This window comes from Amphiura filiformis, chromosome 19 (genome assembly GCF_039555335.1).
Source record: "Amphiura filiformis chromosome 19, Afil_fr2py, whole genome shotgun sequence".
Lineage (NCBI taxonomy): Eukaryota > Metazoa > Echinodermata > Ophiuroidea > Amphilepidida > Amphiuridae > Amphiura > Amphiura filiformis.
Genome location: NC_092646.1, coordinates 36,725,329 through 36,739,062, shown reverse-complemented (window position 1 = coordinate 36,739,062; position 13,734 = coordinate 36,725,329). Strand labels below are relative to the sequence as shown.

The following is a 13,734-nucleotide window of genomic DNA, read 5'->3' as shown; positions in this document are numbered from 1 at the left end:
TAAAAAAAAAACTCTTTTTTCCACAGGAAGGCCAAAATATCTCTAAAAAGATTTTTGTTTTTACCGGAATCCATCTACATTACATCGTCATTACATCGTGATTTGGTGGTGTGCGCCCTTTTAATAGCAGTAGCGTCATATCCCGTTTGCCATAGAATCTTTAGTATTATCTAGCTAGAGGGCGCAGTATGTTAATGTTTTAAATATTCGGACTATAGAACCTTTTTACTGATTCGGACTAAAGAACACGGTATCCGTTTCGGACTATAGAACCGTTTTACAATTTCGGACTAGAGAACCCTTTTGTGAATTCGGATTATAGAGCCTATTTCTATATTCGGACTATAGAACCCTTTTAAAATTCGGACTATAGAGACTATTTTCATATTCGGACTATAGAACCCTTTTTTAATTTCGGACTATAGAGACTATTTTCATATTCGGACTAGAGAACCGTTTTTAAAATTCGGACTATAGAACCTTCGAAATAAAGAATCGTCGGAATAAAGAACCTCTTTTCAATTTTTTTTCGGATAGAGAACCTTTTTTAAAATTCGGACTAACGAATGCTATGAACACGTGTTCGGACTAGCGAACCTTCGGACTAAAGAACCTTCGGATTATAGAACCTTCGGATTATAGAGCAGTCCCCCTATAATCCGAATTAAAAAAAAGGGTTCTCTAGTCCGAAATTGCAAAACGGTTCTATAGTCCGAAACGGATACCGTGTTCTTTAGTCCGAATCAGTAAAAAGGTTCTACAGTCCGAATTTTTAAAACATTAACATAACCTCTAGCTAGATAAGACTAAAGCAGAGTTAAAGGTAAACGAGATGACTCTACTGCTAAAAGGGCATATACCACCAAATCACGATGTAATGTAGATGGATTCCAATAAAAACAAAAATCTTTTTAGAGATATTTTGGCCTTCCTGTGGAAAAAAGAGAGGCATGTCATAGCTTAAATAAATATTTCAGACCTACACAAGAGCTTGGGTCGCCCAAAAAGTTGCATAAGACAATTTTTGAATAAAGTAAGCCCTCGGATTGAAAAATGGCCAGAAACGGGTTTTCAGGGTAGAGAACGTGTCGAAAATGATGATTTAATCACAAGACTACCCGTACATTCAAACATTTTACACCCCGGACACCCCCCTCCCCCAAATCGAAAGACAAAACTATACTTTAACTATTCTGTAAACTAATTTGTTTAAATGACTCAGATTTGTTTAAATGAAAAAAGCCGCAGCATTTACATGGTGGGATAGCGCTATGAAAATTTGAACTCGACAATGTCCGAATACATCGTTGAATATTACTAGTATATAATATTATAATGGAATGAAAAACGGATAAAAATGAAGAAAATATCACCAGAATAAAGATAAACCTCAATGTACGCTACGGAAAATATCCAGAGAAACCAACCATGTTGAACAGCAGCGGATTTGTAAAACATTTGATGAGTTGACACTGAAACAAATGATAAAAATAAAATTCGGACTATAGAACCCGTTTACCAATTCGGACTAAAGAACACGGTATCCGTTTCGGACTATAGAACCGTTTTGCAATTTCGGACTAGAGAACCTTTTTTTAAAATTCGGATTAGAGAACCTATTTCTATATTCGGACTAGAGAACCTTTTTTTAAATTCGGACTATATTTTCATATTCGGACTAGAGAACCGTTTTTAAAATTCGGATTAAAGAACCTCTTTTAATATTCGGATTAGGGAACCTTTTTTTAAAATTCGGACTATAGAACCTTCGAAATAAAGAACCGTCGGATTAAAGAACCTTCGGACTTAAGAACCGTCGGAATAAAGAACCGTCGGACTATAGAGCTTCCACCTATTCCCTTACCTATCTGACATTACAGTTTCTACAGAAAAAGTATTTATTTGAAAAAACTAACAATCGGCTTTTTGACCAGTGAAATAATGTAAACTGGGCTCAAAAAGAAACTTGTAATTTTTCACAAGGTAATATCTTAAAATCCTGTCAATATAAATGAACCAAAATTGCACACAGGATTACTTCAATACTCTTGTCAAACTGACACAACAGCAATATGCATTGACATTGAACAGCTTCCTGGACCACATTCACACCCCAATAATTGACACCAAACACAGGAAATCTGTGAGTAAGTGGAATAGTGTGGAACACGACCGGTTTTTTGAAGAAAGTATGTGAAAAGCAGAAGCAGCTCCATTCCACATAATTGCATTTACTCTGTGGAAATTATCACCTGTGTAATGATCTTGCATGCATTCTCACGGATTTCATTTGCTGGGTGCCAATTATTCGCCTGTGAATGTGGTCCAGGAAGCTGTTCCGTGTCAGTTTTTAAGATATGACCTTGAGAAAAATGATAAGTTTCTTTTTGAACCAGTTTATATAGCACGACTGAAAATGTTAGTGATTCGGAAATTGATAACGCAAACCAAATTTGAATTTGTTTTTGTTTTGAAACTTACCTGTGTCTGAGTTCCGTGTTTGCCCATTTGTCGTATAATGACCAATTGTATGGGAACTAACAGAAATGCACTAAGAAGTCCGAGAAAAGCTAATTCCCAACCCACGAAGAAAATGAGTATAATCACAACACACACTAGCTGTTAAGAGGGAAAAAAGCACATAAAATTAAATCAATTAAGGCGTCGTTTTCACGTATTTTTGTGGGACATGAGAGCACATTTAATTTTTTGAAATTCGGGATATAATACACACTTTATGGCAAACGATTTAAAATTGATATTTTTGAAATTTTATAGTCCAGGCTTCGAAGTAAGTTGTATAAATCTAATGATTATGTACTTAAAGTGTATGTAGCTAGGATGAAAAGCCGTTCATCAAAATGAACATTTTTAACCTTTTGTATTGAAGATATAGATTTTTTCCCAAAAACACCAAAAACATTTACAATTATGCTAGACAAAATAGGTTGGAATGAAAAATAGAATGTGCACCTGCTAATGGCCATATTTTCGATATTGTTAGAGTGATGAAATGACGCTTTCTTTAGTGTCAATTCTAAACATTACCCTCACCCCCTGTACCCCCCCCCCTCCCCTGCCCAGCCAATCAATGCTGGGTACTACTGAGTGCACATGAACATTATGTCAGGATTCAACATTGATTGGGGGGAACTGGGGCTCATTTGCAAAACCGTACTAATTTCATTCAAACCCTTTTGTCCAGAGTTGTTTGTAGGTCTTTTTGGGAAAACATGTATTATCATCACTATGGAAGGTCAAATTTTTCAATTGATGGTCGGCTTTTCATCCCAGCTACCTACAGTTTCAATGCATATATCATTAGATTGATAAGCTTACTTCGCAGACTTTTGTAATTGAACATGGTTGATATGATAATGATGACGATCGGGAGGATTGGGCAATTCATAAAATTTGGGTGGATATGCTCCCCCATGGAACTGAAAATAAACGATAAATTTCAAAACGTTTGACAAATATTTGTGAAACAAATAAAAGATGATTAAAATAGAAATATTTGACAAACATTTTGCTCCATAAACATTTGACAAACGTTTAAAAAAAAACCGGTAAATTGGTGTGTGACCCCTTAATACCCTTTTATAAACCGTTTGCACAAACGTTTGTTTATACACAGCTGTTTTCGCCAAACGTTAGAATTTTCGGTTAGGGACGCACCATTAGACTGCAAGGGGGGTTAGGAAGTTGTTGGTTTTTTTTGCCGCCGAAAGCGGCAAGTTTTTTTTTTTTTTTTATTTTCATGCATTTATACATAGTAGGTAGGGAAAGGGTTTTTTAGCGTCAGTGGGGAAAGTTTTTTTTGCTCATGTAGCGGGGAAAGATTTTTTTGAAAACTTCCTAGCCCCCCCTTGAAGTCTAATGGTGCGTCCTTAAACCGAAAATTCTAACGTTTGGCGAAAACAGCTGTGTATACCATGTGTATAAAGGTATACACCAATCCGTTTAGGGCATAACTGCGGTGTCCCCAACGTAAAACTGCGGTGTTCCAAGGTCGGGGTTCCACCAATTTATACTTGTTAGTGTGCTATATTAAAAACTTCGGTCGAAGTTTTGCCACAAGTTTAAAAAAATAACGGTTAGTTCATGAAAAAGAAGAAGTGAAATTTAGCAAAACGCGACGAGGTTTATTTGCCCGTAAGAGACCTCTATTGTTCCGCTATTGTATCCGCTATTGTATCCACTATTGTATTCTATTCATAAAAGCTACTGCAAGAATCGCGGCAATCCCTGATATTGCTGATGTCTACCGCCGGCGTTTCGCATTTATTAACAATCAAAATTATCCCATACTCTTACATTTATAGTCTTATTCTCACCTTTTATATAATATTCAGAAATTGCAATTCGGAAAACTACTAACTTTTCAAGTGAAAATATATATTCCATCGAAAATATATCAGACTTAATTGTATACATAGAAATCTATTATACCCAACCCATATGACTTGTTCACAAGTTGATGCTTTACAAATTACCCTCACTTGACCAAACACGCATAATACATGATCGAAACACCCAACAGAGTTTTACATAAGATTACGTGGCTTGTCTTTACGATTCAAAAGATGCCACTTTCTTACCCACTGACACTAGCTAATTTGCATGGCAGAAATCTATAGTGCGGACACTCTTCAGTCGCAAACCAACAAAATTCGTGCTATTTTGGCGTTCTTGCAAAAGAAATCTCGTGAATCGAGTGCCCTCTCAACAATATCCCTAGATGTTTGCCAATAATGACACACTCTAGAAACGCCAACATAAATCACCCAACAGCTTCATTTTAAGAATTATTTCAGTATCCAAATCAATAGGAACAGAAAGTGTATGGTCTACACATTCCAGGAAAATGTTTTATTTGTTTCTTCCGCCATTCTATATTTCCCTAAAATTATCACCTTTTTCTCCAAAATCCTATGTAAATGATTCTCCACGCTACGCAGAAATTATGTGCGATAAATCATACAAATTTGCCACAATTTTACATCACTTTAGACAGTATTGCAATATCTTGATGATTTTTAGGCATTTTGAACGGCAACTTGAGTATTTTCAGAAATCAAATATCGCGCCAAGGGGATGACACTCTTATTCACGCATTCATTTACAACGCAAACTTGTATCGAATCCCGGTGGTTTGCGACCAATGAAATGTCCGCACCCCTGGATTTATTAATCCCTGGTATGAATTATGTATTAGATTTGTCAAGGCAATAACCACGATCCGTTTTGTAATAATATAAAAGCACTTGCAATAGAATCCCGCTGAGTTCAATGAACTGCGCCCTGAAACCGACGGAGAAGTGCCCCATAAAGAAGCTATCCCATTGACCTCTACAATGTTCAACACAAAGTGAACGATGTTATAACTTGGAGGGCTAACAAACCAACACCGCCAAATTCGACTGACGTGTGTACAACGTGGGATGCTATGAGGAAATTGAATACTCGTTGTCTGATCATGCATGTTGTTTATGGTTCGGATAGCGGTTACTTAGCAACTCTCATTCCGCCTTGGGTTTATTGAATACACTCTATATAAAGTCATCAATATGTCGTTTCCAGTCCTTGGCTGAACTATTGGGTTCAGCTATTAATTTTTTTAATAATTCTGTTACCCCATAGATTTAAAAAACTAGTATTTTGATAATTAAAATAGCTGGATGCGGTATGCAGCTGACTGGGGTGGTTACGGGTCGTTAAAACCACTAGAACCACAAACCGCGAAATATGGATATCCAACTAGTTTGCCCCGCCGGGCTCCAAAGAACCGCTAACCGCGAAATATGGATATCCAACTAGTTTGCCCTCGGAGCTTCAAAATTGACTCACCCCGAAATATGGATATCCAACTAGTTTGCCCGCAGGGCCAAAAGCACCATTAACCGCGAAATATGGATATCCAACTAGTTCACCTCGCATGGCTACAAAGAACCACTTAGCGCGCAATATTTTTTTACCTCAAAAAAAGAATTCGCGGTTAATGGTGCTTTTAGCCCTGCGGGCAAACTAGTTGGATATCCATATTTCGGGTGAGTGGTTTTTGAAGCTCCGAGGGCAAACTAGTTGATATCCATATTTCGCGGTTAGCGGTTCTTTGTAGCCCTGCGGGGCAAACTAGTTGGATATCCATATTTCGCGGTTAGCGGTTCTTTGTAGCCCTGCGGATACAGAATTGTACACAACAGTAATTTTCAATATACGATCATGATTTGATAAAAAAAATATTGAACAAATTAAATTTCCCGCACTGGTACATCTGTGGTTCCGTCAATAGAGGGCCAAATACAGTAAACGCTTCTCGGATTGGTGTACAGGAAGAGTTATTGAATATGGCATCAACTTACTTGGGTAGGTACAGACCATGTTAGGTGCATTTTTTCACAGAAATGGTGCAGGTTCATAGCATCAGTAGACATGTGATTAGTGATTTCTCCCATTGTCAGATCTCCTCCCGACAGATTGTAGATGCGTAGTGACTTCTCGTATATCAGAGCCTGATGGGTGTATATTATCAACCAAAACAAAGTGAAGCACAAAATATATATATATATTATATTTTGGTGCTTGTAAAGTAGCATCTCACTTCTGGAACCAGCTCTTGAGTTTCACGCTTGGTCACCAGTTTGTTAACCCTTTTTGTTTTGTGTCATGAACTTTGACGCTTAAGTATTTTGTGTATGATTTAGCGTGCTCCATTGCTTATTGGTAGTTATTTTCAATGTACTCTTATGTCTTAATGCTTTCCCTTTTTTATTTATTTTTGCATATTATTGTTTTCTTGCTTTATTTTTTTTGCAAGGTAGTTTTTACTTGTCATTCCATCTTCACTTGTTAAAGGGTTTAAACCCGAAACGTCGTGTTTCTTCACATGTTTCAATATTTAGCACTGTACATCAATCTAAGTTTGATTCTTACGACATATATACAGTAAGCAAAAGAATTAAGGTAGCAGTTGTGTTCACCCCTGTATATTCTAAATAAAGACAAATGTGTCAAAATTAAAACAAGCAGTCGATGCCTCTACCTTTTAGCTCTGATTTAAGACCTTATTTGTTGAAATTGGTTGAGAATTAAAGAAACGGTAGTCCAAAACCTGATGAAGATACGAAATAAAAAGTTGCACTTTTGTGTTCTAATCAATGAAAGCACGATACTAGTTTTTCGTGCTTATCAATGAAAGCACAGCGCTAGTTATCTTGTTCGCGTACGCTTTGTGTACAAATTAATAGGGCATGTAATGTGGCAAACTGCAACTTTTATATTTGCATCTTCCTTGGTTTTTTGGATCGTCGTGTCTTTATTTCTTGGACAATGTCAACGAATGAGGTCTTAAATTCGAGCTGAAAGATGCAGCTATTGGCTGTTAGTTCCAATTATGACATGTTTGCCTTTGTTTAGGATATACAGGGGGTGAACGCAACTGGTACCTTAATTTTTTGGCTTACTGTATATTATAATATATATGGTCAATTCCAGCCAAAGCGGGACAAAATTCTCTCTGGGGGCCATTTTGAAAATGTTTTCCTTTTCAATTCTAGACTTGTCAAATGAGACGATCATATCTAGTGAATCATCAGGTGGAAGTGCCATCGGATTGAAAAATGACTTTTCTTGCTAGACCAAATAAAGTGTTAAATGCGCATATGCATGTTACCCACGAATTCAAGCCTTTTTCACCTGTTGTACGCCATAAAATTTCACTTTCTTTAATATCTTTCAATATTTTATGTGTGACTCATATACACTAGAAATCGGTGAAGACTTTGAACGTAAAATAGAATTTTATTACATATATCTACAAAGAAATATTTTGGTTATTACAAATTTTAAGAAAGAACCAGGTGTACAGTTAAGATTGTGTCAATTCTTCGAACTCTTTCCAAAGTGGCTGTCATTTAACATTACTGTATTATTTCGAAAGATTAGAATAAATGCTTCATATAAATATAAAGTTAGATTTTGTATCTCGTCGCAGGATGAGGATCTCGGATGGATTCGTGGGTAACAGCGTCTGGAAAAAGCAATTCCTATTAATTTTTTAAATAAAAATAAAAATACTTTTTCCGTATGTCAATAATTCAGGCTGCAATGGCACTAAAATGAATTTTAATCAAAATACAAACTACACGGAATATTTAGAATGGATCATTATGGCATTTTGGGTATAAAATTTTGAGAATAATGAAGTTGCCAAATTCAAATAGACAGAGCAAACAGTTTTATATTATTATTTTAGTAAAATCGTTCCATATTTTCATGCAGCAATATTCTATTAAATCGTGTTTGACAGTTCCTATGTACTAAAACACTATCAATACATTGTTAACTACAATTTAAGTAGGGATTCGTGGGTAACCAAAATGTTCGTGGGTAACACATATTTGAAGGTATGTATTGGTAAGCGGCAAAATAGAAAATATTACAGAAGGTTGGAAACCATCATGCGGTTATTCCTCAATTGTGTTTCAATGATTTCCGTTTCTCTAACCAATTACATTTAAAAAAACAATGGTAATTTAGGATAATCAATCAAAACTTCATGATACAGCTTCAGTATACCTTCAAGAGGACGCTATTAAACAGGACTGTTTTGGAACCTATTTCGCATGTTTTCAAAATGTTAAGATGCATAAGAAACATATAATTTACGAGTAAATCCTTGGATTCGTGGGTAACGCCGAATTCGTGGGTAAAGCTATAAGTACTATAGTACCGTTTGGGGTTTGCGTTTCTTAGGTGCATAAACTGTAAGTACTGTAAAAATTATAGCATACCCATGGCTTGAATATGTACTGATTTAAACTTAAAATAAACAATCTCCTTGTTTTTCAAGGTTAGCATCTATTCGGGATTCGTGGGTAATAAAAGTTTAAACCGTCGTAGATTCTTTTTTAAAGCGGTGAATGTATTTTTACGATTTACAATTTTAAGCGCTTGTCAAACTAAATTCAGTGTCCAAAGTCATTAAATGTTAATTTAAGTTATGGCAATTACATTTGCTGGACTCGTGGGTAACAGTTGATACGTGGGTAACGTCAAATTTGATTTTATGGAATTTTATGGGTAAAACGTATTTGCATAAAATAATCACTTGGACCTCAGAATTATAGAACGAAACTTCGTTTCATGATATAGTCATTTATGGCATATTCACTTAACATTTTTCAGAACGATCATTTTATTTTTGATACGCGGGAAACAAAATTATTAGCCAAATTGACTTAATGGCCTCTAGAGTCCACAAACTTTGGTGGAATTCAATCGTTTTACATATGATGAGATATCATGCAAACGTCTTTCTAACGGTAATAATTTCATTTTGATTGAAGGACATTCAATGACATATATAGTGCTTTATCTTTGGATTCGTGGGTAACGCCAATTCATTTAAGCCATCATAACTTGTCCCCTGGTATGACTTGCTAGTAAACGCCTATATGCACAAAGAGAGCACATTGGACGTGACATGATATGCTCCATCAATAACGTGATTTCCTTTATTAATGACATTTTCAAGTGGAAAGTTAACATAGAGAGAATTTTGTCCCGATTTCGCTGGAATTGACCATATATATATACATATATATATACAAATTCAAAGTATAGACCTCTGGCAAGGCAACCGTTACTTAAAGTTTCACGGAATACCCTCACTTACGATCATTGGGTAAACCGATCATCAGACGGATAGTTTGTCATGATTTCAAATTTACAGAAATGTTTATACGAGTATATACATTCTGTGGTGTCAAAATCATGACGAACCAAGCCAACCAGAACAGTCTCTACTCCAAAAGTAGTCGAGAGTGCTCAACCACTAAAAATAGTGGGGCGTATTATAACAAGTTTACTTTACAAGTGACTAACTTTGGAATTTAGAGTGCTCAAACCCATTACAGGTGAGCTATAGAAACAAATTCAAAGTATAGACCTCTGGCAAGGCAACCGTTACTTAAAGTTTCACGGAATACCCTCACTTACGATCATTGGGTAAACCGATCATCAGACGGATAGTTTGTCATGATTTCAAATTTACAGAAATGTTTATACAGTATATACATTCTGTTTGTTTCAAAATCACCTGACGGGTTTGAGCACTCTAAATTCCAAAGTTAGTCACTTGTAAAGTATACTTGTTACGGTATGCGCGTGCGAGTAAGACGCACATACCGTAACAAGTATACTTTACAAGTGACTAACTTTGGAATTTAGGTTCAAACCCATTACAGGTGACTACCAAATTCAAATGTATATACCTCTGTATAAACATTTCGTTAATTTGAAATTTGACAAATCGGTCCGTCTGATGATCGGTTTACCCAATGATCGTAAGTGAGGGTATTCCGTGAAACTTTAAGTAACGGTTGCCTTGCCAGTGGTCTATACTTTGAATTTGTTTCTATAGCTCACCTGTAATGGGTTTGAGCACTCTAAATTCCAAAGTTAGTCACTTGTAAAGTAAACTTGTTACATATATATATATATATATATATTGCATTTATACTGAATCTTTATCAAGATATTGTTGCCAAAGAGATTAATCTGCATATGGTAAGGTTGAAATACATTATAGTTTGACACAAGTACAAAATGTAAGGCTGAATGTCGTAAATATTTTCCTACCCCACTTCCTGCAACACGTGTACAGATCTATGACCAAAAAAAAAATATAAAAAAATTGACCTACCGACCCATTCCTTTCTACCCCACGTCTGGGCAAATAAACCCTTTTTTGGCCTGGACCTACCTACCTGCATAGCAGATCTCAAATGCACACCAATGCATGCAGTATAATAATAATGTATCTGGTGTGCAAGTGAACAGGCGAATGGCGCAGCAACAAATAGTAAACACATTATGTATGCATTTCTGAAGAACTCTGATATCGTCACGAAGTGTGGATTGGTCTGGAAGAAACAATAGCAAATGGACGTTCAAAAATGAAAAATATTTGAAGAGCTTATTTCCTAACTGTATTAAGTCCACAAACATATGTGTCTGAGTTACCTGTGCGATATTACTATGGGTTGCGATGCTATAGGTATCATAATTTCAGTTGGATGCACCATTACAAAGCAAACAGTGGATGGACGCACAGTAACAATACTGTGTAAGGCCTTTGATTCCCAAATGAGAACAATAGTCTGCATATTGTTAACCAGCATTGCTGTGGTAAACAATGGCTTGTTGATGGTGCAACTCATTGTTGCTAATGTCAAACTTGTCAAAGTATAAATTGTGATTGTGTCAAGTAAATGAGAAACGTGTGGTTGTGGACTTAACACGGTTTGAAAACAAGCTCTTCATATATATAATTATATATCGTTTAAAGTCAAAATATGCACTACAATATTAATACATCAAAATATCATAAGAATAATGGAGACGATTTTCGAAAGGGTAGTAAGGCCAGGGGTAGCCATCAAATTTAACAACAACAAAAGTTACCAAACAGAAAACACCCAAAACAACAGCAGCAAGCAAGCAAGCAAGCAAGCAAACAAGGAAACAAACAAACAAACAAACAAACAAACAGACAAACGAACAATTTTACACGTTTCAGAAATGTTTCACAGAATTAGACGCTCTTAAAGATTTTTGCAATGAGTTCCATAACATATGATTGGTACCCATAAGTTTTCATTTATATTGACAATCTGGTAGAAGATGAGGATATTGATGACGAGGATGACGACGGCGATGATGATGGCGATGAAACGGAGAATAACAGGTTTAGCGTTTCGTCTTATTATAATTGAAGACAGATATAAAAAGACTAGTTCGCGTCTGAAATTCTGATAACTAGACAGAAAATGCCGTACTGTGCAGGTCGGCAACCAATCAAGGCGCGCCTTTGCCCTGACGTCAGACGCGAAATAGTCATTTTATCTCTGTCTTTCATTATACCGTAAAACAATTAAATATTTATTATAATTCAAGAAGCACTTACATCTACTGCAATGATCGTAGCTTGTTTTATAATAACATACAGGCATAATGGCTCGATGTAAATCACGAAGTCTGCAAATAATTTAACGAGGAATGTTTTACATAACATGCCAGGATATGTTTGATAATAAACCCTCCAGAGTGATGGTTGCCGACCGGCTTCATTGACAGTTTGCTTTGAGAAGAAATGTAAAGAACATGAAGTGTTATTATTCAAATAGCGAAAAAATATGTCAACATTTACAAACAAATCTAAATTGTACCCGTCTATCATTTAAAAATTGTTTAAATACCCAGGCGGCGAGTGGCATGATGGTCGGATAAAGCCGGCAAAACCGCTCGGACGTATGGCATTTTACTTATACCCGGTTAGTTTTGTGGGGTTCATTATCGAACCCCAACGGTTTTAGCTTGTATTTGTATTATTTATTAACATAGGCCTATATCCTACGTAATACACGTACTCCTGATCTTTGCCTTCGCTTTCGCTACGCTTGTTTTATATCACGGTTGTTTGAAGTAATCTTTTATTAATTGTTTTAACAAAACATTTTATAATTTTCAATTATATTACCTGGGCAATACCAACAGCTGTCACACTAGTATACATGTATATTTTATACGCCAACTATTTTTAAGATAGATTTTCCTTACCTTTCCTGTGGAAATTGAGGGCAAATTAAAATATATAAAAATATATTTTTACATATATCTTAAGTTTAGCAATGATATGAGTTATTTTTTTTATTTTATGATGAAAAAAATTTAGAAAATTTCCATGTTAGTAGTTTTTCTGATGTTGTAATGTCATTAACAAGTGTTCACCCATTGTAAGAAAGAAAGATTTAGGATAAACAGCGCCATCAGTATTCAACTTTGCTTAAAAACTAATACAGTTCTACATGCCATCAAACGACCGTGATATACGTTTTTAGTTGAATATAAAGTATCCTACCATTTCGCGTTCAAAAACCTTCCGTAACTTCTCATAGTTGTATTTAGTTTGATGTTTCCTTGGTAAAGTTCCAAGGTCTTTCACCTCCAGTGGTCGGTTATATCCCAGAGTAAGCAGCCAGCGAATCCAGTAGAAAAGTCCAAAGGACACACAGTTGACATAATCATCCTGGTACCTCATATCCTCACTTGGCTCTTCCTCTGGAAGCGAAATCTACGCATATAAATCATCAGGTGATTATTGATCATGCTTTACTTCATCTCAACTGCATATAAACTGGCCTCAAAAAGAAACTTATAATTTTTCACAAGGTCATATTTTAAAATCCTGTCCATAAAAATGAACAAACATTACACACAGGATTACTTCAATACTCTATTTTAAACACATGTCCGTAATCAAGCAGCTGTCCAACTGACACAACAATAAAATTCACTGACACGGAACAGCTTCCGGGACCACATTCACAGGCGAATAACTGGAACCCAGCAAAAGAAATCTGTGCGAATGTGTCCAAGATCCTTACACAGGTGATTATTTCCAAAGAGTAAGTGGAATAGTGTGGAACGTGGCTGCTTCTGCTTTTCACACACTTTCGCCAAGAAACTGGTCTTGTTCCACACTATTCCATTTACTCACAGAGTTCTTGTGTTGGGTGCCAACTATTGGGCTGTGAATGTGGTCCAGGAAGCTGTCCCATGTCAGTGCATTTTGCTGTTGTGTCAGTTGGACAACTGTTTGGTTACTGACCAGTGTTTAGAGTAGAATATTGAAGTAATCCTGTGTGCAATTTTTGTTCATTTTTATGG

At 36.0% G+C, this 13,734-nt stretch overlaps 1 protein-coding gene across 1 annotated transcript in view; it reads right to left on the bottom strand.

Moving 5' to 3' along the window:
• LOC140140540 (ATP-binding cassette sub-family C member 9-like) overlaps nucleotides 1-13,734 on the bottom strand; it is a 44,595-nt gene that overhangs the window by 21,387 nt on the left and 9,474 nt on the right. Inside the window, exons 3-7 of the mRNA XM_072162298.1 lie at nucleotides 12,926-13,138; nucleotides 11,972-12,145; nucleotides 10,773-10,928; nucleotides 6,366-6,515; nucleotides 2,482-2,619 (exon numbers count right to left, since the gene is read on the bottom strand). Of these exons, the coding sequence (XP_072018399.1) occupies nucleotides 2,482-2,619; nucleotides 6,366-6,515; nucleotides 10,773-10,928; nucleotides 11,972-12,145; nucleotides 12,926-13,138 (831 nt within the window). The remainder of the gene's footprint in view (nucleotides 1-2,481; nucleotides 2,620-6,365; nucleotides 6,516-10,772; nucleotides 10,929-11,971; nucleotides 12,146-12,925; nucleotides 13,139-13,734) is intronic.